Below are 22,050 nucleotides of genomic sequence, written 5' to 3' on the forward strand. Positions count from 1 at the left end.
CACACGCCAAAATGCAGAGGCAAACATTTCCAGATCAACACCGTATGAAAAAAATAGTCAACAACAAAAGAGATAACGTCCGCAGTAACCTACCACATCGCGAAGGACATACACTATTTGATTTCCTATTAAACAGCTAATTTTTATTTGACACTTATTGAAATATCTTGTGTGACATCATGTACAAAAGCTCACTTTACAAAAAGTGCACTTTGATTTAGTGTTGTTTTGATTTGTCATCTTAGAGACATCATGCACAAAAGTGCACTAATAGCTTGTTTTAAAATGACTAATGACATGAATGTCTGAAGTGTTTAATAAATACAGTGTTGGTCAATTGACTTGTGATTTCCCTCTCTGCATGAAAGTTTAAAATGAGCATATACTGTATTAATGCAGTATGAACAAGAATGTTTTAATGTAGACACATAGAATCATCATACTGCTGTGATTATATGCATCAAGTGTTCATTCAAGGCTAAGGCAAAATATCGAGATATATATCGTGTATCGCGATATGGCCTAAAAATATCGAGATATTGAAAAAAGGCCATATCGCCCAGCCCTACGTGTACATATACATTCACTGTACAAACATACATATACACATACATTGTAGGTGTGGTGAGATTATCCTCTGCACTTGGATCCATTACCCCTGGGAGGTGAGGGGAGCAGTGAGCAGCAGCGGTGGCCACGCCCAGGAATCATATTTGGTGATTTAACCCCCAATTCCAACCCTTGATGCTGAGTGGTAATAGGTCCCATTTTTATAGTCTTTGGTATGACTCGGCCGGGGTTTGAACTCTGACCTACCGATCTCAGGGCGGACATTCTACCACTAGGCCACTGAGCAGGCAGTATATTGTACACAATATAAATAAACAGAAGTTTGAATCATAAGAATTTAGCTTTGTTTGAGAATTAAATATGGACTTTCGTATTACAAAGGAACTTTGCTTATTCTTTTATTCAACGACTTAAAGAAAAGCCTGCCGAAAGCCGCGAGTGCATTAACGAAAGTGCGTCTGCAGCAGCTGTCAATCAAAATCCATCTTGTGTAAAAATCTTTATTGTGTCAACAATCTTGGTAAAAAAGAATAAATAACAAATAAATATAATCCATCAATAAATAAAGGGAGCAATAAATAAGCAGTAGAAAAGAGTCAAAGGAGAGGTGGCGCTTCCTGCTGGTGGTGGTGGTGATTACATGTTGGCGACCATCAGGTGTAACTGCTGCAGGTGTAACTGACTTTCACTGCGGATCAACTCCCATGATGCACTGCTGCCTTCCTGTACACACACACACACACACATGTACTGTAGTACTTATTGTGGAGAATGCATATATTTTTAAGAGTTTTTATTCATAGTCATGTTTAAATCAGCTAATATTTTCCCATGTGTACTCTTTATGCTTGTATCTTATGTCCGCAAGTAAACTCTGCTTTACCTTGAAGGCGTTGGAATGTGGGAGTATGACATACTCCCTTTTTACCTTATCAGTATTAGAAGAAAGAGGCTGTATTCCTTTCTGAGCAGGGTGGGGGCTGTTTTTGTATTCAATAAGTTTAGCGCACTGTAAGATTGGTCTACTAAAGCTTTAGTAAAACTGGATAATATTCCTATTCTGTCTTGATGGTCCTTCTTACTTAACATAAATGTCATATGAAAGAATTTGGGATTGACCAGTGACTTTTTTTCCCTGAGAGGAAGACTGGTCAGACGCAACATTATACAACACATACACATGTACTGTAGTACTTATACAACACACACACACACATGTACTGTAGTACTTTATACACATCTACTGAAGTACTTATACAATACATACACATGTACTGTAGTACTTATACAATACATACACTTATACCACACGTACTGTAGTATTTACACAACATATACACATATACTGTAGTACTTATAAAACACATACACATGTACTGTCGTATTTTTACAACACGTACACACGTACTGTAGTACTTTTACAACACGTACACACGTACTGTAGTACTTATACAACACATACACACATACTGTAGTACTTATCACATACACACGTATTGTAGTATTTATACAACACATACACCAGTGACGTGCGGTCACTAGAGGCAGGTGAGGCCCCGCCTCACCTGCCATCATGGAAAGAAAAAAATGTAAAAAGAAAAAATTTTTTATATGTATCCAGTGATTATACTATAGTTATTTTCCATTTAACTTCACCAGTTTTAGATTATTTTTTATTCAAAATCGCTGAATTTTCACATTTGCCGTTCAAATACTGAGAAGAGACGGTGCGGTGAACAGCAGCCAGTCGAGGCGCGTCACTCAGTGCCTCAACATGGACGGACTCGGCTAACTGCTGGTCTGCTGTGCAGTGAGACTGTATTGCTATATGAACTATATTATACATTTCCATAGTTTAGTTAGCTGAGGTATATAATGTACAGTGTATTTTGTCAACAACTATGTGTGTTTGTGCTGAGCGATCATAAAACTGCTGCGAAGACGCACTGGCTGAGGCACGCGTAACCACGCCTCCTGGTGCTTAAGGCACCTTCGCCGCAGACTGCACCCACCGACGAGAGCGCCACACCAACCAAAGCCCACACCCAAACCCTCCACGTGCAAGACCGAATCCACCCAAAAAAAGTCACTTAACAAGAAGCCAAAAAGTGCAAAAACAACATTGCTCGCGCCGGAGGAGCCGTGAACGACTGCAAGGACACTACATTAGGTACACCTGCAGACTGCAGCACGGATTTCATATTTCATTCATTCACAACTCCTCCAACACGAACACCACTGTTCCCGCACTTATAAGTAGGTAAGACCATAATAACGTTTGTGCTTTTTTGTGTGCTACAGTTTGTATGTGTAAAGTTAAATTAAGTTAAAGCTAGCTTTTAAGGACAAGGGGGGCTTTGCCCCCAGGAGATGCACAGGATGCGAGCGAATGTTACGCACGAGCACAAAACTTCACAAACGGCTAACAAGACTTAGAAATTATTCATTGTTATTATTATTATTATTTTAAAAAAATGCACGGGACGAAATGAAATGCTCCCCGGGACGATGGCTTTTAACCATATATTTTCTTTTTCTTTTTATGTATTTATTCATTTTACATTTTATATTAAATGTCTTGGTTTTTCCTCCCTCTGAAAATCCTATTAAATGTTTAACAAGCCATCCTATAATAATAAAACAGCTATTAATGTAACAATACAATAAAACAAATATATTTAATGATGTTTTTTTCATTATTTTAACAATAGGCTTATGTATATTACTTTATAGATTCTACAAGAAACACAAAACTTAAAAAATAAATGATTTAAAATTGCACACACAAGGTTTTGTGCAGCTTCACTCATTGTAAAGGAAGATAATGTGCTTCGTACACCTGCAGGACCGCAAGCAAGGTCGCAGAGAAAATGCGGGCTGGAATTTGAGTGATGTGGGCATTTTCTATATGAACAAGTGGAATGGATTGGATACCGATGCACGAAAGGGGCTCTCTACCTTACGCTACGAAGTGGGGGGAAACTGAGTGAATAATAACAGGTTATATGATTATTTATTTAAACTCATATTTGGGCCACTTTATAATATGTCGGCATTTATTTGTAAAAACAAAAAAACACCAAATTATTTAGGGGGGCTTGAGCCCCCCTAAAATAGGCCTAACAACGCCAATGAGTTAAAGTACCAATGATTGTCACACACACTAGGTGTGGTGATATATACCCCCTGGGATGTGAGGGGAGCAGTGGGCAGCAGCGGCGCCGCGCCCGGGAATAATTGTTGGTGATTTAACCCCCAATTCCAACCCTTGATGCTGAGTCCCAAGCAGGGAAGAATGCTGGTATGAGCTTTTAAACATAACCCGTTAACTGCTGCCAATCAAATGGTGAATAAGATACTCTTTAGGGTTCATATGTTTGTAAATCTGACTGATGAAGTCAGTGCCTCACCAGTCATGAACCTCACCGCACGTCACTGACATACACATGTACTGTAGTACTTATACAACACATACACACATACTCTAGTACTTATACAACACATGCACAAGTGGTAATTGTACAATACTTCATGGTACTGGCAATAACATACTTGAGAGTACAGGGAGTGTACTTGCAATCAGAGTACTTACAGTGTGGTTGAGAGTAGCAGTGGTCAGAGTGTGGTAGTACACCTTCAGTGGTTTTGTTAAAAGGCAGTTTTCAGGTGAACTCTGGGGGAAGAAAGTAAACTTATTGATGTTCTGTGTAGTATTTAACCTGTGTAAAAGTTTGCAAAAGTAATAGTGTACTTAAATACTGTGTTTTTAAAAGCAATAGGGTACTTGAATACAGTGTTTTCAAAAGCAATAGGGGACTTGAATAGTTTTCAAAAGCAATAGGGTACTTAAATGTTTTCAAAAGTAATAAGGTACTTAAATACAGTGTTTTCAAAAGCAATAGGGCACTTAAATGAAAAGCAATAGGGTACTTAAAAGCAGTGTTTTCAAAATCAATAGGGTACTTAAATAATGTGTTTTCTAAAGTAATAGCGTTCTTAAGTACTGTGTTTTTAAAAGCAATAGGGTACTTAAATACTGTGTTTTTAAAAGCAATAGGGTACTTGAATACAGTGTTTTCCAAAAGCAATAGGGTACTTGAATTCAAAAGCAATAGGGTACTTAAATAATGTTTTCAAAAGTAATAAGGTACTTAAATACAGTGTTTTCAAAAGCAATAGGGCACTTAAATGCAGTGTTTTCAAAAGCAATAGGGTACATAAAAGCAGTGTTTTCAAAAGCAATAGGGTACTTAAAAGCAGTGTTTTCAAAAGCAATAGGGTACTTAAATACTGTGTTTTCAAAAGCAATAGGGTACTTAAATACTGTGTTTTCATAAGCAATAGGGTACTTAAATACTGTCTTTTCAAAAGTAATAGTGTACTTAAATACTGTCTTTTCAAAAGTAATAGGGTACTTAAATACAGTGTTTTCAAAAGCAATAGTGTACTTAAATACTGTCTTTTCAAAAGTAATAGTGTACTTAAATACTTACGCAGTGTGAGACCTCCTCTTTCTGTCTATGCAGGAGTACCAGCAGGTTCTCGGTCTTGGTGGCGTCCCAGCTGACGGCTGACATGTTGACCTGCTGGTACAGGTCTAAAATGTGACCCAGACTGTCTCGCACAAAAGCCAGCTTGCACGGCGCCTGCATGGACACACCTGGTCAGCGTCTGTGCTCTGATTGGCAGAGGACACAGGAAGTGGGCGCACTTTGACTCAACTCACCTGAGACTTTGCCGCCAATCTGTAAAGTGTTCTTGGGAACGGAAGTGGACTGTCCTCCTCTGTCATGGGACCGCCCTGGAACAAGAAGACATTGGTTCAGGTCCAGGTCTGTCCAGGTGAGGGGACCTCATGACCCCTGAAGACCCCAAAGTCTGGCGCTACCTACCAGGTCCTGGACCAGAGACTGACACCTGTCACTCAAGTCCATGTAACGTCTCAGCCAATCACAGCAGAGGGCGGGGAGGAACACGGCGTAGAGGATGAAGACCACCTGTGTGGGTCTGACCATGATGATGATGACGATGAGGACCAGGACCAGGACCAGGACCAGAAGACCAGTCTTGTAATATCCATCATGCTGATGTGTGTGCACTTATATTGGAGACGGGAAAAAGAAAACTGGTGTGGAAAAAGACCCAAATTCTGTTTCTGCTCTCACTTGCTACACACACACACACACGCATGCGCATAAACACACGCGCGCGCGTGCACACACACACACACGCACACACGTGCGCACACGCATACAAGTGTAGATAAATAACTTAATGTCACATTATTATAACTGCAAACAACGATAACTGCAAACAAATTAAAACAAAGTAAAACACACCAAAGAAGAGAAAAAGCCGACAGAAAGTGACGTCACTAAATCAAAAACGTGTCTTGTCAGGAAGTCCCTGAATTCACTTTCCTTTTCCAAACCTCATTCTTTGCATGGAATCATTGGTGAACATATCGGCGTTAAAAAAAAACCTGGAAAACTAATTTGTATCGACGTGGAGTAGAACATTATCAAAGTCACATTATTCCAAGTACGAAACAAATTAATAATTACGTTTTATTTTGAAGAATCCGTTTTCCGGTTTCACTTTTGAGTCGCGAGGGAATCACCGAAGACGTCACTGTTTTTTGTGTTTTACTACTTTTTATTTAGTTTGCTTGGATGTACTTCTTGTGTACTTGCGAAGTCGTAAGTGTATTTTTATTGTAATTACTGTTCGTCGATAGTAGTTGTGTCAAAGCTGAAACTCGGTCATGTGACCAGAAAGAGAAAGTTCTTACAGGTTCCAGAGCGGTGTGTTCATTGGTTATCACTTTAGGCCCCGCCTACTTGCGGAAGCGCGCCATGTTTGTTTTTCTGTACCTACATGACGGCGAATAAAATGAAGACTTTCGTTCGCGTACATGGTTTAAACCTTTAGTGAGGCTTAACGTTTGTGAATTGACCTCTGAAGATGGAGTTTTATATCACCTAATGCGTTTTAATCGACCCTGAGACTTTTTCGTTTGGAGTTGTACTACGAAGAGGCGAATTATTGTCTATGTAACTAAAAAAGGTATATGCGTTATTGGTGGTGACGTCATAAGGTATGCAGGTGTGATGGAGGTGGACATCTTGGAGTTTGTGGTGCCGGTGGAAAACAACAAATGTGTCTTTGTATGGGACATCGAGGCAAACTTCACGGAGGCTCACATCTATGTAAGACACACACTCTATTTGGACCTTCATCTTCTAACTGTGTGTGTTTGCAGGAGGGCTTGTATGCCATCTTCTCCTCCTTCGGACCCCTCTACCTGCTCAAGGTGTGCCCTAACGCCCCCATGAGCACGCCGGGCTTCTACGCCCTCATCAAGTTCTACTCTGCTCTTCATGCCCAAAAATCCCAGCAGCACACAGATGGACGCTCACTCTTCCAGAACTCTCCTCTCAAGGTGAGTTGGCCCCGGCCACTCTTGGGCCCTGTTTACACTATAAGGTCATCCAGGGTAAATCACACCTAACGTTGTCCGTGTCCACACACAAATCAAATCAACGTTATTTATAAAGCACATTTAAAATTTACCACAGGGGTAGCCAAAGTGCTGTACAATAGGCAGGTTAAAAGATAACACAAGAAAAAACGAGCAAACACAACACAACACAACAGTACGATAAAAAACCAAAACAAAACCATAGAAACAAGTTCACAGCAGGTGCATTATGGCACGCCATAACAGGATAGAGATCACAGAGTGTTGTTAAGAGCGATTTAAAAACAGGAAGGCCTGTCCAACACTCAAAGGTAAGTTGTTCCAGAGCTTGGGAGCAGCAGCGGCGAAAGCTCTGTCACCTCTAAGCTTCAGCCTTGTGTCAGGAACCGTCAGTAGCAGCTGATCGGCTGATCTCAGGGATCGGGGGGTGTAGTAAGGCTGAAGGAGGTCGGAGAGATACGTTGGAGCGAGGTTGTTTAGACATTTGAAACAAATAGGAGTTTAAAGTTGATTCGGTAGCGCACAGGGAGCCAGTGAAGGGACGCTAGTATAGGGGTGATGTGCCTACACCTGCGGGTCTGTGTTAGCAGACGAGCAGCAGAGTTCTGCACAAGCGGGCAAGGGAGGCCTTGGCTAATGCATACGTACAGGGCATTGCAGTAGTCAAGAGGAGTCGAGATAAAGGCGTGGATTGATTTCTCAAAATCAGGTCCTGGTTTCACTTTCGCTATTTGGCGTAGTTGATAAAAGCTTTTTTGAACGACGCTGCTGATTTGTTTTTCGAACTTAAAATCTGAGTCGAACTTTACCCCCAGGTTTGTGACAGTCGCTGAGATACGGGGACAGAGTGCCGAGGTCAACGTTGGGGGAGGGAGAGCCACTTGGACCGAACAACATAACTTCTGTCTTGCCACCGTTAAGACCCCTGCCCCCTCCGTACGCCGGCGCAACGCGATCTGGTACGCATGCGCGGAAAATGCCCACGTCATAGTCACCTCCAGTGTTGCTTTGTGTGCAAGTTCTTAAATGTAACTTATCTGAACAATATCCAGTGTTGTGGTATTTCAATTAACTGGAATCCAGTGTGCCGTGGGGTCCTATTGTAGAGAATCACACCTGAGCCATCATAAATTAGTCAAATCTTACCAATGGTTCTTAACCTTGTTGGAGATACCGAACCCCACCAGTTTCATATGCGCATTCACCGAACCCTTCTTTAGTGAAAAATAATTTATTTTTTTTCAAATTCAAGACAAAGTTATGTTTTTGGTAACACTTTAGTATGGGGAACATATTCTAAGTAACAAAGACTTAATTTAGAGTTATTTGGTTAGGGTTAGGGCCAGGGTTAGAGGGTTAGGGTTATAATAAGGCCATGCCGAATAAGGCATTAATAAGTACTTAATAATGACTAGTTAAGAGCCAATATGTTACTAATTTGCATGTTAATAAGCAACTAATTAATGGTGAATATGGCGACTTGTCCAGGGTGTACCCTGCCTTCCGCCCGATTGTAGCTGAGATAGGCTCCAGCGCCCCCCGCGACCCCGAAGGGAATAAGCGGTAGAAAATGGATGCATGGATGGATGTTCCCCATACTATTTTTTTTACTGGTGCACAAAATGAACCGTGCATGAACATCACCTTGTTCAAAGAACAAAACCAACACAGTGCATAAACTCACAACAAATGATACACCTGCAAATCAGTCTGACTTCTGCTCTTGCCATATCCGTAATACGCCGATAGGGAGAAGTTATTTACATGATGAGTCGGGTGTGTTTTGACCTCCGCAGAACCCCTGAACCCGACTCACCGAACCCCTAGGGTTCGATCGAACCCAGGTTAAGAACCACTGACTTAGAACTTCATTTTTATTGTCATTCAAATTTGAACTTTACAGTACAGATAAGAACAACATTTAATTTCATTAGCTCATGGTAGTGCAGGATAAAAAAGCAATGAGGTGCATATATAAATAAATAAATAGGTTACTGTACAGATAAATATATTGCACTTTTTCACATGCGTCCACATTTATGGATATATGTTATATTGTCTTTTTTTATTCCAGCGAGTTAATCCATTTTGGGGGGAGTTGAGGGGATTTTTATGATGCGTTCAAGAGTCTACGGCCTGAGGGAAGAAGCTGTTACAGAACCTGGAGGTTCTGCTTCGGAGGCTGCGGAACCTCCAGCAGTGAAAACAGTCCTTGGTGGGGGTGGGAGGAGTCTTTGCAGATTTTCTGAGCCCTGGTCAGGCAGCGGCTTTTTGCGATCTCCTGCATAAGAGGAAGAGGAGTCCTGATGAGCTTTTCCGCCGTCCTCACCACTCTCTGGAGAGACTTCCAGACTGAGGCACTGCAGGCTCCAGTCCAGACAGAGATGCTGTTGGTCAGTAGGCTCTCTATAGTGCCTCTGTAGAATGTGGTGAGAATGTGGGGAGGGAGCTGTGCCCTTTTCATCCGACGCAAAAAGTGCATGCACTGCTGAGCTCTTTTTACAACAGTTCCGGTGTGTAGGGACCAGGTTATATTGTCAGTTATCTGCACCCCCAAGAACTTGGTGCCGCTTACCATCTCCACCGCTGTGCCGTTGATGAAGAGTGGCTAGACTGGTGCTTCCTGAAGTCAACGATGATCTCCTTGGTCTTGTCGACATTCAGGACCAGGTTGTTGGTTCTGCACCAGTCAACCAGATGTTTCACCTCTTCCCTGTAGTCCATGTCGTTGTTGTAACGGATGAGGTCCACTACTGTCGTGTCGTCCGCATACTTCACAATGTGGTTAGTAGTGGACCTGGCGCAGCAGTCATGAGTCATCAACGTGAACAGCAGCGGACTCAGGACGCAGCCCTGGGGGGAGCCGGTGCTCAGGGAGATGGCACTGGAGGTGTTGTTGCCCACTCACAGATTGGGGTCTGTGAGGAAGTCAAGCAGCCAGTTGCATAAGGGGGGTACTGAATTCAAGGGGAGCCAGTTTGCTCACCAAGTACTGCGGGATGATGGTGTTGAATGCTGAGCTGAAGTCCAGAAACAACATCCGCACGTGTGTGTCCTTTCCTTCCAGATGTTCTAATCTCAGGTGGAGAGCAGAGGAGATGGCATCCTCTGTGGAGCGGTTAGGGCGATAAGCAAACTGGTATGGGTTGAATGTGGGGGGAAGTCTGGAGACAATATATTCCTTTACCAGCCTCTCAAAGCACTTCATTATGATGGGGGTGAGTGCAACGGGGCGATAATCATTGAGGGAGGAGATTGTGGGTTTTTTAGGCACTGGAATGATTGTGGCCGTCTTAAAACATGATGGTACCACAGCCTGGGTCAGCGAAATTTTGAAGATGTCTGTGAGAACCCCAGCCATCTGGTCTGCACATCCCTTAAGCATCTTGCCTGGAATGTCATCAGGTCCCGGTGCTTTCCGGGGGTTCACTCTCCTCAGGGTTTTCCGGACATCTGCTATGTCCAGGTTGAGCGGCTGCTCATCAGGGCGAGGGATGGATTTTCTCGCCAGAGTGGTGTTAAGTGCCTCAAACCTTGCAAATTAGTTGTTAAGGTCATCTAGGAAGCTGATACTGTTGTCACAGGGACGGGGAGCAGCTTTATAGTCCGTGATGACCTGTATGCCCTGCCACATTCGTCTAGTGTTTGTGGGGTTGTTATTAGACACATAAACAATGTGATAAAGAACATTTAACATTAATCAATCTAGGGATGTAGATATCTGGTCAGGACACTCCTCACTCTTTTGCCTTCACCTTCATTGTCCATTCGTTTTTGGTGACTACTCTGGACCTAGACGTTGAGTCCGCGACATACATGGCGGACAATAACTGATATAGTCTGCTTTGCCAGTCCAAATGCATTCGCTGTTTTACTCGACGGCCAAGCAATACAAAGCACACACTACCTTTTTTTATCACATCCACGGGAGCGCGCATTCTCCTTGTCTCTCCTTCGACAAATGGACAACGTTTTTCGCTAAATAGCATCACAGCTGACCCGGCCAGACATTCGAAAGTTCTCTTGCCGTCTGAGAAATGTTTTATCCCAAATAGCTGCAATCGCTCTCTCTCAAGGTGATTCCCACAAGTGTCTGTACATGTAGAAGAAGGAGAAACCCTGGTATGTCTGGATGACTCGCCTTCATACTTCCAGCGGTTAGCTCCGAGCTTTATTATGAAGCTGGCAGTGGCGTGTTCTTTCTGACGTCACTTCCTGTGTGGGCGGGGTCTTTCTGGCGTCACTTCCTCTCCGAACTCACTTTGTAAACGATCAATGAGTCCATACAAAGCTAAGTGCCGGAGATTCAAGAAATACATGGCTGACTTAAAAATTTGTCCCAGGAGGGGACCTTAAACGCTGGTTTAGTGTGACTGAAACGGGGCTTAGGCTAAATAATTATTTGTTTAAGGGGTTGAACGACATAGTGTAGACATGGCCTTAGTCCGGTGTCCTCAATTTCAACATGTTTCTTTCCTAAGGAATCATCAGTCTCGATCAGACCAAGGCAAATAACGGTCCGCATACGGCACGCTAAAATTTTAAATGAGGCCCGCCGGACGTTTCCTAATAATTTTTCCAGACCTTTAACAAAACCGTAGCCACCATTATGATGTGCAGCGCTTTTTTCAAATTACCGTAGAAAGTATTTTAATGGTTGGACTCTGCGCTTTTGAGTGATATACAGGTTCACAGCCTGAACGTCTCCTTTTGACTGCTTGGCACATGTTGCCTCCGAGCAGCCCTTAATGAGGTTAATTGCCGTGGCATCTAGTATCAACAAAGGTTGGTATCAGTATCAGATTGATATCAGCAGGATTATTCAATTTTATTATAATCACAATGAAGACAAAATCACTAAATCATTCAATGATCTGAAATAAAAATATTAAATATGATGTAATGTGTGAAGGTGAAATAAAAGTGTGTGTGCCATTTGCGATTTGCAATCATAATTAACATATTTGAGTTGCAGCTGTGCGCGCAGCATTTCTCCCACATCTGAGAGGAAACCTGCCTGGAATGTCTGCAGCTCATATTCCACATTTCATATCTTGCCACACAAACAATGTATCAGGACACAACAAGTTACTTACTCATGCTGGAGATGAAGCACAAGTTGCCATCTGCGCATGTCAGTGCACCGTCTACGCATTGGGTGGGATCACTACCCACTCCCATGCCTGTTTGGCCTTCGGTACACTTGCACTTCAGTTCAGCTGTGAATAGAAAAGATGAAAAGTTTATTTTACTTTGATTGGCTGATATAAATTCAAAGCACATATTTCATCTAGTTAGTGAACACAAAAAGAGTCAAAAAGAAACAAAACCGTGCACTTCTGTCGCTTCCTGTCGTCACGCGCATGCGCAGTGACAGGAGCAAGGCATTGATTGATTGATTGAAACTTTTATTAGTAGATTGCACAGTTCAGTACATATTCCGTACAATTGACCACTAAATGGTAACACCCGAATAAGTTTTTCAACTTGTTTAAGTCGGGGTCCACGTAATCAATTCATGGTAGCACGTAATCAATTCATGGTAGCGGACTGAACATGTGCGCGCGGTCGTATTCAGCGGCGTCCAAGTGACGTCATAATGATATTATATATACTATAATGTCAGCTCGTTCTGAGCACAGAATGTTCCTAACATCGCAGTCATTTAAAAAAAGAACAATCCAACATGCAAACAAGTTATATTAAAAATGTTTAGAAATAATACGTTTACTTACCGGAAGTCACATAGTTGACGTAGGTGACTCCTAGGGCCCAAAGCAGGACGTTGGTGATCTGCATGCTGGCAAAAAAGCTGCCGTGATGAAAACACTCAGGAAGTGGAAGCGAGAGATGTCTGTTCAACTGCTGCTGATGTTTGCGTGCAATCATATCATGCTCCACTTATATAGCATTCTCTCGTCGTGACGTGGGATCACTCTCGTCCATCACGGCAGGCCTGACACACGTCACGGTACCTTTTGGAACGTCCAGTTACGTATCAGAGAGTCGGGTCTCGGAACGTCCGCGTTAAATTGCGTCTCAGAGCATCCGAGTCTGTAAAGTTGCGCTTCAGAGGCTCGCGTGAAGTCGCGTGTCGGAACGTCCACGTGAAGTCGCGTCTCAGAGCATCCGAGTCATGTTGCGTGTCAGAACGTCCACGTGAAGTTGCGCTTCAGAGGCTCGCGTGAAGTCGCGTGTCAGAAAGTGGCGTGTCGGAACGTCCACGTAAAGTTGCGCTTCAAAGCGTCCGCGTTAAGTTGGAAAGCGTTGCTATGGTGACGCAATGTCTTTGTTGTTATGTCTAAACATTCCAACCTTTTATTTATTGGGGACAAAATATTGCAATTGAGTGATTTTAAACTTTAATATTATCCAATATTGCAACAAATATTACATGATCAAACTTTCCCAACATACAAGACAACTTGTCTTTTAGTAGTAAGCAAACAAAGGCTCCTAATTTAGCTGCTAACCCCAAAGGGAATAAGCGGTAGAAAATGGATGGATGGATGGACGTATGCAGTAACATATTTTGTAATTTTCCATTCTATTATTTTGTCAAAATTATTAAGGACAAGTGGTAGAAAATTAATTATTAATCTACTTGTTCATTCACTGTTAATATCTGCTTGTCCAGGGTGTACACCGCCTTCCGCCCGAATGCAGCTGAGATAGGCTCCAGCACCCCCGCGACCCCGAACGGGACAAGCGGTAGTAAATGGATGGATGGATCTGCTGACTTTCTCTTTTAACATGTTCTATCTACACTTCTGTTAAAATGTAATAATCACTTATTATTTTGTTGTTTGATACTTTACATGTATGTATGTATGTATGACTTTAGTAGTTTTGTCCCGATACCAATATTTTGGTACCGGTACCAAAATTATTTTGGTACTTTTCTAAATAAAAGGGACCACAAAAAATGGCATTATTGGCTTTATTTTAACAAAAAATCTTAGGGTACATTAAACATATGTTTATTATTGCAATTTAGTCCTTAAATAAAATAGTGAACATACAAGACAACTTGTCTTTTAGTAGTAAGCAAACAAATATTCCTAATTTAGTCTGCTGACGTATGCAGTAACATATTGTGTCATTTCTCATTCTATTATTTTGTCAAAATTATTAAGGACAAGTGGTAGAAAATTAATTATTATTCTACTTGTTCATTTACTGTTAATATCTGCTTACCTTCTGTTTCAACATGTTCTAGCTACACTTCTGTTAAAATGTAATAATCACTTATTCTTCTGTTGTTTGGATGCTTTACATTAGTTTTTGGATGATACCACAAATTTGGGTATCCGATACCTATAGTTACAGGATCATACATTGGTCATATTCAAAGTCCTCATGTGTCCAGGGACCTATTTCCTGAGTTTATAAACATAGCATACTTTTTTTTTTTTAATGAAAGATGTTGTGATGCTAAAAATATCGACGTAATCGTAGTATCGACTAGATACGCTACTGTACTTGGTATCATTACAGTGGATGTCAGGTGTAGATCCACCAATGGCGTTTGTTTACATTTTGACGCCGGTGAGCTACGGTGTGTTGTGAAGCATGTTTAGCTATTCCTCTGGAGGGCCGGTACTTTTCAGAGGCAGTCTGCTACCGAATATGATTCATTAGTATCGCGGTACTATACTAATACTGGTATACCGTACAACCCATATAACCCTTTCAGACGCATTTTTTTCTCTCAATGTGGCCCCAGGTCAAAATAATGGAAATACCAAAACTGTGCGTACGTGTCTGTCAGGTGAGGCTCAGCTCCAAGCGGGGACCTCAATTCCTGTCCCGCTGCAGACCTCTGAGCCACGCCCACTGTGTGGAGTTGGCCAATCATTGCCTGGGATTCAACAGCTGGACCTCTGACATCATCACAGTAAGATGTTTAGATTTGGCATGATACAAGAATGGGTGTAGTCGATACTGATACCAGTGAGTGTCCAGGATTCGCCATACCTATTATTCGATGCTAGGATAAAAAAACAAAACAAAAAAAAAACTATTGTACATTTAAATTGACTACTTAATTGAATAGCGTGTCAAGTATTTAAGAAGACTGTGCTTCAACATGTTCTTATACAGAATTACATTTCAGTATTAAATGCTAAGAGATAATTATTCATCAGGGATGCAACCAAATGAAAATTCTTGGCCCAAAATCAAATACTGAAAGTGAGGAAAACAAGGCTGAAAACTGAAAAACACTGGAAACAAATTATTATATATTATGGATTTTCTAAACTTTTATAATATGTTATAAACGTATTTATTATATGTTATAAACTTATTCATTATGTATAGCATAGTCTTATATATTATGTTTTAAACAGATGTATTATACAGTACAGGCACGTGCACACATAGGGCCCTATGGGTGCTTGAGCCCCTGCCCTTTTTTGCCCCGTCTTAAAAAGTGCCCTCTGCCTGTGTGTGTGTTTTTTTTCTCTTTTTTCTTTAAACTACATTAATAAATTCCTGTCAGGGATGTAAAAAAAACAAAAAACAAACAGCGGTACAAAAACTCCACGTTTTTCTTGTAATACCGGGTTGTTTGAGCCTGCCGCTTCCGCCAGAGAGAGAGAGAGAGAGGGCGAGTGAGTGAGTAAGTGAGAGGAGAGAGAGAGCCAACTGCGCCCCTGAGGAGACGCATCTAATATGGGTAATATTTCAGAAAAACGCTGTATTATTCTATTATTCAATGTGTCAGCTTCTGTTTTTGCCGGACGTCGGAGCACGGCGCATCAATTGAGCACGGCACATTAATTACGCACAGAGCAGAGCGGATCGTGCGGGACAAGAAGTAGTGTACAAAATACAAAATAAAACACCGGGTTAATTTTCAAAATAAAATGCACTGTGTTTACGGCGGATCACATTTCTCTCACAGTAGAGGTTTAGATATAAAGTTTATTGTGACTTTGCTATTACTGTGTGAGTTAACAAAATAATAATAATAATGATAATAATAACAATAATAATAATGATAATAATAATAATAATAATAATTATTATTATTATTATTAATAATAATAATAATAATAATTTCAGCATTCTGGGGATATAAGATGTAGGTTATCTGTTAGGAATATTACCATCTGTATTTAAACTTGATTCATGTTGATTATGCCTGCAGCACAATGCCAAAAAAAGAAAGGATACAGAAAAGGAAGGAGAAGGAGCGCCAGGAAGCAGCTAAGGGTAGCAGATCTCTTAATGCATGGCTAAAACCAAGTACTAGCACCAGAATTCAAGAAAGACCACAGACCTCAGAAAGCGTCACACCTGAGATGTTGCACTGTTCAATGTTCAATATTAAAGTGCTTATCTTTAACAATAAATAGCCTAATGATAAACCAGTGTTTTGTTGCTTTTCATGTCTTCCAAGCCTATGATAATGTGAAGTAACTCATGACAATAATTTGTTGACACAAAAGTAATGGCAATCACTTTTACCTACAAAGGACATACAGCTAAGTAGTTAGCTTCCTATTAGCAAATTTAATTTTACATTAATTTCCATATTGTGTAAAGGACCAAAAAAAAAGTCCTGCCCCTTTCTGACTTTGAGCCCCTGCCCGTCTATAATCATGTGCACGTCCCTGATACAGTATATGTTAAAAACGTATATTATCTGTTATAAACTTATTCATTAAATATATCATAGTCTCGTATATTATGTTTTAAACCGGTTTATTATACAGTATGTTATAAACCTATACATTATGTTATAAACTTTTCATTATATATATTATAGTCTCGTATATCATATGTTTTAAACAGGTTTATTATACAGTGTATGTTATAGACCTATATATTATGTTATAAACTTATTTATAATGTATACTATAAACTTATTTATTATGTATGTTATAAACCTGTGTTATATATGTTCTAATCGTATATATTCTAATCTTATGTATCACGTGTTATAAAAAGGTATATATGTTGTAATCTCAAATATTATAGTATATGTTATACACGTATTCATTATATATGATATAATCTTTTATATTATGGTTTAAACTTTAACAACATATTAAATATGTTATGAACTTATATATTATACGTCATAAACATATTATAAATGTCATAAACTTATTTATCATACATTATAATCTTATATATGTTTTAAAACGATTTGTTATATATTTTTACACTTACAGTATGCATTGTTGTAAACCCATTTATTACATGTTATAAACTTATGTTATATACATATTTATGATAGCCATCCATCCATTTTTTACAGCTTGTCCCTTTCAGGGTTGCGGGGGGTGCTGGAGCCTATCTCAGCTGCATTCGTATATGTTATAATATTATATATATTGTTAAAGTGTTTCATATTATGTCATAATCTTATGAATTATGTGTTATAGAATTATACATTATATATCTTATGTATTACAGTATGTTAAACACATATTTATTATATATGATATCATCTTATATATGTTATAAACTTATTTATTATACTTGTCATAAACTTATATATTATGTAATGAATGTTATAAAGGTATTTTTTATGTTATAAACCAATTTGTTATACATTTTATAAACTTATAAATTACATGGTATAATCTTACATATTGTACGTGTTATTAACGTACTTATTATATGTTATAAATGTATATAATTTTATAAACATGTATTATTCATGATATAATTTTATGTCACAAACTTACATAGTATAAATGTTTAAACTTATATATTCTTATAAACTTATATATATGTTATAATATTATATGTTGTGGTATAAAATTACACATTATATCTATGTTAGAATCTTATATATGTTATAAACATATTTATTACATATGTTATCATTTTGTATATTATGTTATATTTTTGTATATTATGTTATAATGTATATAGTATATGTTATAATCATAATTATTATACGTTTTATATGTTTTGTCATAAACTTATATGATATAAATGTTATGAACTTATATGCTGTGTTATAAACTTTTTTATTATGTTATAAATGTATTTATTATATATCGTATAAACTTATATATGTTATAAATTATGTATTTTTAATGTTATAATCCTATATACTGTACTTGTTATAAATGTATGTATTATGTTTAATATGTAATTATATATATATATATATATATATATATATATATATTATAAACCTATATATGTTATGAAATGATATACTGTATGTTATAATTTTATATGTTATAAGTGAATTACCTGACATCACACATGAACCAAGATCACACATCATACATATATGTATGATGATGTTGATGATGTATGATGAATCATTTCAGTGATTAACATTTCATTATTAATAAAAACTCTTTTAAACCTTTCAATGATTTAGTTGATCAATGTAATGTACCCAGAAATCATTTTTAAAATTGTATCTCTTTAAAGCACGCTGTAAATAAATGCATATCCTCTGAAAGTATGTCTTTAAATAGCCATGACCTGGAAGATGCACTTTTTAATCAAGATACAATCAAGAAATTAATTAAAATATTTTATGGAATAATAAATGAACACCACACTAGAAATGCAAATGATGCATGTGTTCGGAAATGGGTGATGGACTTAAACATTTTAGATGAAAGAGACATATCATGGAATGATATTTGGAAAAATGCCAATAAGCCCTTTATAAGCATTAAAAATAAGCTGACTCAATTTAAGATTTTGAATAGATTGTACTTTACATCTTCTCAGCTGTTTAAAGTTATGTATGAACTTAGTGTCTGGCAGCCGAGGCAACTCTTGTTCATTTATTGTGGGAATGTCAGAGAATAAAAGAGTTATGGTTGAAAACAACAAAAGAAGCAATCAGATTCCTTTATATAAACATCCCAATGACACTGCAAACTTGTATTCTTGGGGATCTCCATCAATTTAGTAACGTGTCATCAAAGAGTAAAAAGGCATTTCTTTCAATATGCATAATAACAAAAAGGGTAATATTAAAAAAATTGATCGATGTTGATAGTCCAACACATACTCACTGGTATACCCAAGCTATGGAGATTATATCAGTAGAAAAAACTGCATTTAGTTTAGATAATAATGAGTCATATATTGGAATATGGGATCCATTATTTAAATTTGTATGAACTATTAAATGAACCAAAAATATGAGTTATTATATCTTTGTGGGAAATATTGGACACAGTGTGTTGTCAAGCTTATGAGATGCGATGCAAGTGTAAGCCACTGTGACACTATTGTTCATTTTTTAATTTTTTTTAATTAATGTCTGTAATGATAATGTCAATGAGGGATTTTTAATCACTGCTATGTTGAAATTGTTACTAATATTGAGACTGTTGTTGATAATTTTCATTTTTGTTTCACTACTTTGAGATTGTTCTGTGTCATGTTTGTGTCTCCTCTCAATTGCTCTGTTTATTGCTATTCTGAACGTTGCTGGGTCGGGTTTGGTTTTGGAATTGGATTGCATTATTATGGTATTGTTGTGTATTGTTTTGTTTGATTGATTAATAAATTATAAAAAATAAAATAAATAAAAAGATTAATATTTCATTGATGTGCCATCCATTTATTAATCATAACATTCAATAGTGTTCATCCTCATTGTGGCCATGGGTGAGCTGGAGCCTATACCAGCTGACCTCTTGGACTTCCTGTCTCACCCTCAGCTGAAGGAGCTTCCTGCTGATGAAGAGGAGGAAGAGGAAGCTGAGGGCGGGGCCAAGCGTCAACAGCTGAGGTTGGGCTGCCTGCTGCAGCTGTCTTTCCCCCGTCATGGCGTGACAACCCGGGGAGTGGCACTGGTGGAGGACAGCGTCACCTGCGCAGGTGGGCGAGGCCAAAGTGACATTCTTGGCTTTCTGACTGGTGTGTGTGTGTGTGTGTGTGTGTGTGTGTGTGTGTGTTTTCAGGTCCTGATGCTGTGTTGCAGACGCGCCGTAAGCTACACAGGATGGCGAGAGACAAAGCGCTGAGTCAAGCCTTCTCTGCAGTTCTGCTGGTGCTGCTAGGTGGTAGCACTCATGCGAACAGGTGAGGCCATGGCGACGTAGGCTGACGTCCATGCGTGTCTCTGTCAGGTGACGGCAAGGTGATGGTGGAGCTGCGACAAACGTCAGAGCATCTCTTCTCTGAGGACACTGTGGGATTGGTCCAGGTCAGAGACTGGGACCAGGTTAGTGGGACTATGCTTCGGTTTAAAGGGGAATTGTGTCCATCATTCACAATCTATATGTTAGACAAGAGCACATATGTCTTTTTATGCATTCTAAGTCGTAAAATATGGCAAGTACGAGGTGACTAACAATGCAGCTAATTGGAGTACACTATTCGGCCCATAAAACTTTTTAAAAACATTAAAAAAACGCCGACAACACTCCATTTATATTATATATGTGACCTAAATATTAACCAAGTATTAGTGATATTGTTACTATAAGTGCCTACACAGAGGAACTACTTTTAGTAACACCGCGCATTAGTCACAGAGAGCTAACAACTTTATGTTGCTATATTGACATATTGAGCGGCTGCATCGCCTCTGAGTTGGTGAAAGTTAAATCGAGATTATAAATCATGCCTCTCACCTGGATAGTAGAAGGCTGTGGACATAAACCGACAAGTTGGTCAACTTTGACATCCAACTTAACCAGGAGATGGTGAGAAAAACTCAAAAAGACGCTGGTTTGTGGAACATTTTTTTAAACCCTTTGTGAGGACTATGATTAATTCGTCATCTAAACGGGAAGATATAAACATCCCATCAGTTGGCATCCCAGTGAGAGCAGATATTGTACAGTAAGTGATTGTTTTATTTTGTTCATAGTTTGTATATCTTGTTTAGCAATTAGCATGATGCTTAGTGTTTCACTAAAGCTGCATCTGTTTAGCACAAAGCTTCTAAAACTTGTAGATCATCATCCTTATATTCTGGGTCAAAAATATACGTTTCTGGATCCTCATTTGTCCAAAAGTAGTCTTTGTTGTCTCATGAAGTCTGTAGTGTTGTTGTTGTTGAAGGGAAAAGTCAACGTTTTGATGTGTCAGTTAAATTAATACACCGCCATATGCTTAAAATGAGCAAAATATTTAAACATTACATGTTATTATGAATGTGACTACATTACATATATACTTAGAGCGTGTATATAATCAATCAATCAATGTTTATTTATATAGCCCTGAATCACAAGTGTCTCAAAGGGCTGCACAAGCCACAAAAAAAGTTGATGGAGGTCTTTGGATATTTTTAGAGTGCTTTATAGGCGGAATAGAACGACTCTCATTGACTCCATTGTTAGCTGACTATTGCTAACGTTTATTTACGATTTAGAATGCATAAAAAAAGAAAACATGTTCTTGTCTTACATAAGGATTGTGTATGATAGGCGAAATTCCCCCCCAAATGCAGTTCCCCTTTTATTATCAGCATTGTGATGAAGATGACGATGTCGTCCATCAGGCGACGCTGTTTCCTGCTGAAGAAGACGAGTGTGGTGATGAAGACTTGGACCTGACTGTGTGGTAGACACCTGGATGTCAGGTTCATGCTTGCTCTCCATTCTTCTCACTTTCACACTTTTGTCCTGTTCGCTTCAATGTGATATGAAACTTTTAACGCTGACCATTTCAAATAAAACTCTTTCATATTGCTGTCTACTACCGGCAATTCAAACTGGAAAGATTTTTTAATAATATTCCACATACGTAGGCTAGCTTACACCGCACAACAACAACACATCTTTCGTGCAGCAGCGCCCCCTGCTTTTTCTCGGTGTAACTACATGATGCAAACACACAACGTGTTCTGGCGAGGCTTTCCCGTGGAGACGATCGGCGTTTCAGTGCGCAGCGGTCCAGGTCACCCAGCGTTTGGGCGTGTTGTCTGCGAAGATGGTGCCCTGCGTGACGTGTGTCTCCTTGTCTTTGAGCACGAGCTTACCCTGATGCTGCGTCGCCCTACGCCACGCTCTCCGCCGGGTAAAGAAGCCACACTGCAGTGTCAC

At 39.3% G+C, this 22,050-nt stretch overlaps 3 protein-coding genes across 8 annotated transcripts in view; 1 reads left to right on the top strand and 2 right to left on the bottom strand.

The window, feature by feature from the left end:
- Positions 1–1,056: 1,056 nt before the first annotated feature.
- On the bottom strand, positions 1,057–13,250 carry LOC133620240 (interferon a3-like). Its single transcript, XM_061981553.2, has 7 exons — positions 12,787–13,250; positions 12,148–12,270; positions 5,463–5,668; positions 5,297–5,371; positions 5,064–5,216; positions 4,163–4,243; positions 1,057–1,293 (listed from the first exon to the last, which is right to left on the bottom strand). The coding sequence occupies exons 1-7, from the start codon at positions 12,938–12,940 to the stop codon at positions 1,207–1,209; spliced, it is 879 nt and encodes a 292-aa protein (XP_061837537.1). The 5' UTR covers positions 12,941–13,250; the 3' UTR covers positions 1,057–1,206.
- Positions 6,150–21,719, top strand: rdm1 (RAD52 motif containing 1). 6 transcript variants are annotated; one of them, XM_061981550.2, is made up of 8 exons: positions 6,154–6,269; positions 6,668–6,779; positions 6,833–7,012; positions 14,778–14,948; positions 19,714–19,873; positions 19,957–20,055; positions 20,125–20,219; positions 21,507–21,719. In XM_061981550.2, exons 2-8 carry the CDS (start codon positions 6,681–6,683, stop codon positions 21,570–21,572), a joined length of 870 nt encoding a protein of 289 aa, XP_061837534.2. In that variant the 5' UTR covers positions 6,154–6,269; positions 6,668–6,680; the 3' UTR covers positions 21,573–21,719. The 6 variants fall into 6 exon arrangements, with proteins under 6 accessions (XP_061837536.2, XP_061837532.2, XP_061837533.2 ...); XM_061981548.2 differs by having other exon boundaries at positions 6,151–6,269; positions 6,668–7,012; XM_061981549.2 differs by having other exon boundaries at positions 6,152–6,269; positions 6,668–7,012; positions 14,823–14,948.
- LOC133620237 (integrin alpha-3-like) overlaps positions 19,973–22,050 on the bottom strand; it is a 28,924-nt gene continuing 26,846 nt past the window's right edge. Inside the window, exon 28 of the mRNA XM_061981542.2 lies at positions 19,973–22,038. Coding sequence (XP_061837526.2) covers positions 21,886–22,038 — 153 coding nt within the window. The 3' untranslated portion in view covers positions 19,973–21,885. The remainder of the gene's footprint in view (positions 22,039–22,050) is intronic.

This window comes from Nerophis lumbriciformis, linkage group LG24 (assembly GCF_033978685.3).
Source record: "Nerophis lumbriciformis linkage group LG24, RoL_Nlum_v2.1, whole genome shotgun sequence".
Lineage (NCBI taxonomy): Eukaryota > Metazoa > Chordata > Actinopteri > Syngnathiformes > Syngnathidae > Nerophis > Nerophis lumbriciformis.

Coding starts and splice junctions, on each gene's coding strand:
- rdm1 (XM_061981548.2), top strand. CDS start 6,243: ATGTACTTCTTGTGTACTTGCGAAGTC. Junction 7,013..14,777: donor TCCAGAACTCTCCTCTCAAG/GTGAGTTGGCCC, acceptor ATGTGGCCCCAG/GTCAAAATAATGGAAATACC. Junction 19,874..19,956: donor GGACAGCGTCACCTGCGCAG/GTGGGCGAGGCC, acceptor GTGTGTTTTCAG/GTCCTGATGCTGTGTTGCAG.
- LOC133620240 (XM_061981553.2), bottom strand. CDS start 12,940: ATGATTGCACGCAAACATCAGCAGCAGTTGAACAGACATCTCTCGCTT. Junction 5,372..5,462: donor AGTCTCTGGTCCAGGACCTG/GTAGGTAGCGCC, acceptor TTCTTGTTCCAG/GGCGGTCCCATGACAGAGGA. Junction 4,244..5,063: donor AAGAGGAGGTCTCACACTGC/GTAAGTATTTAA, acceptor TTCTTCCCCCAG/AGTTCACCTGAAAACTGCCT.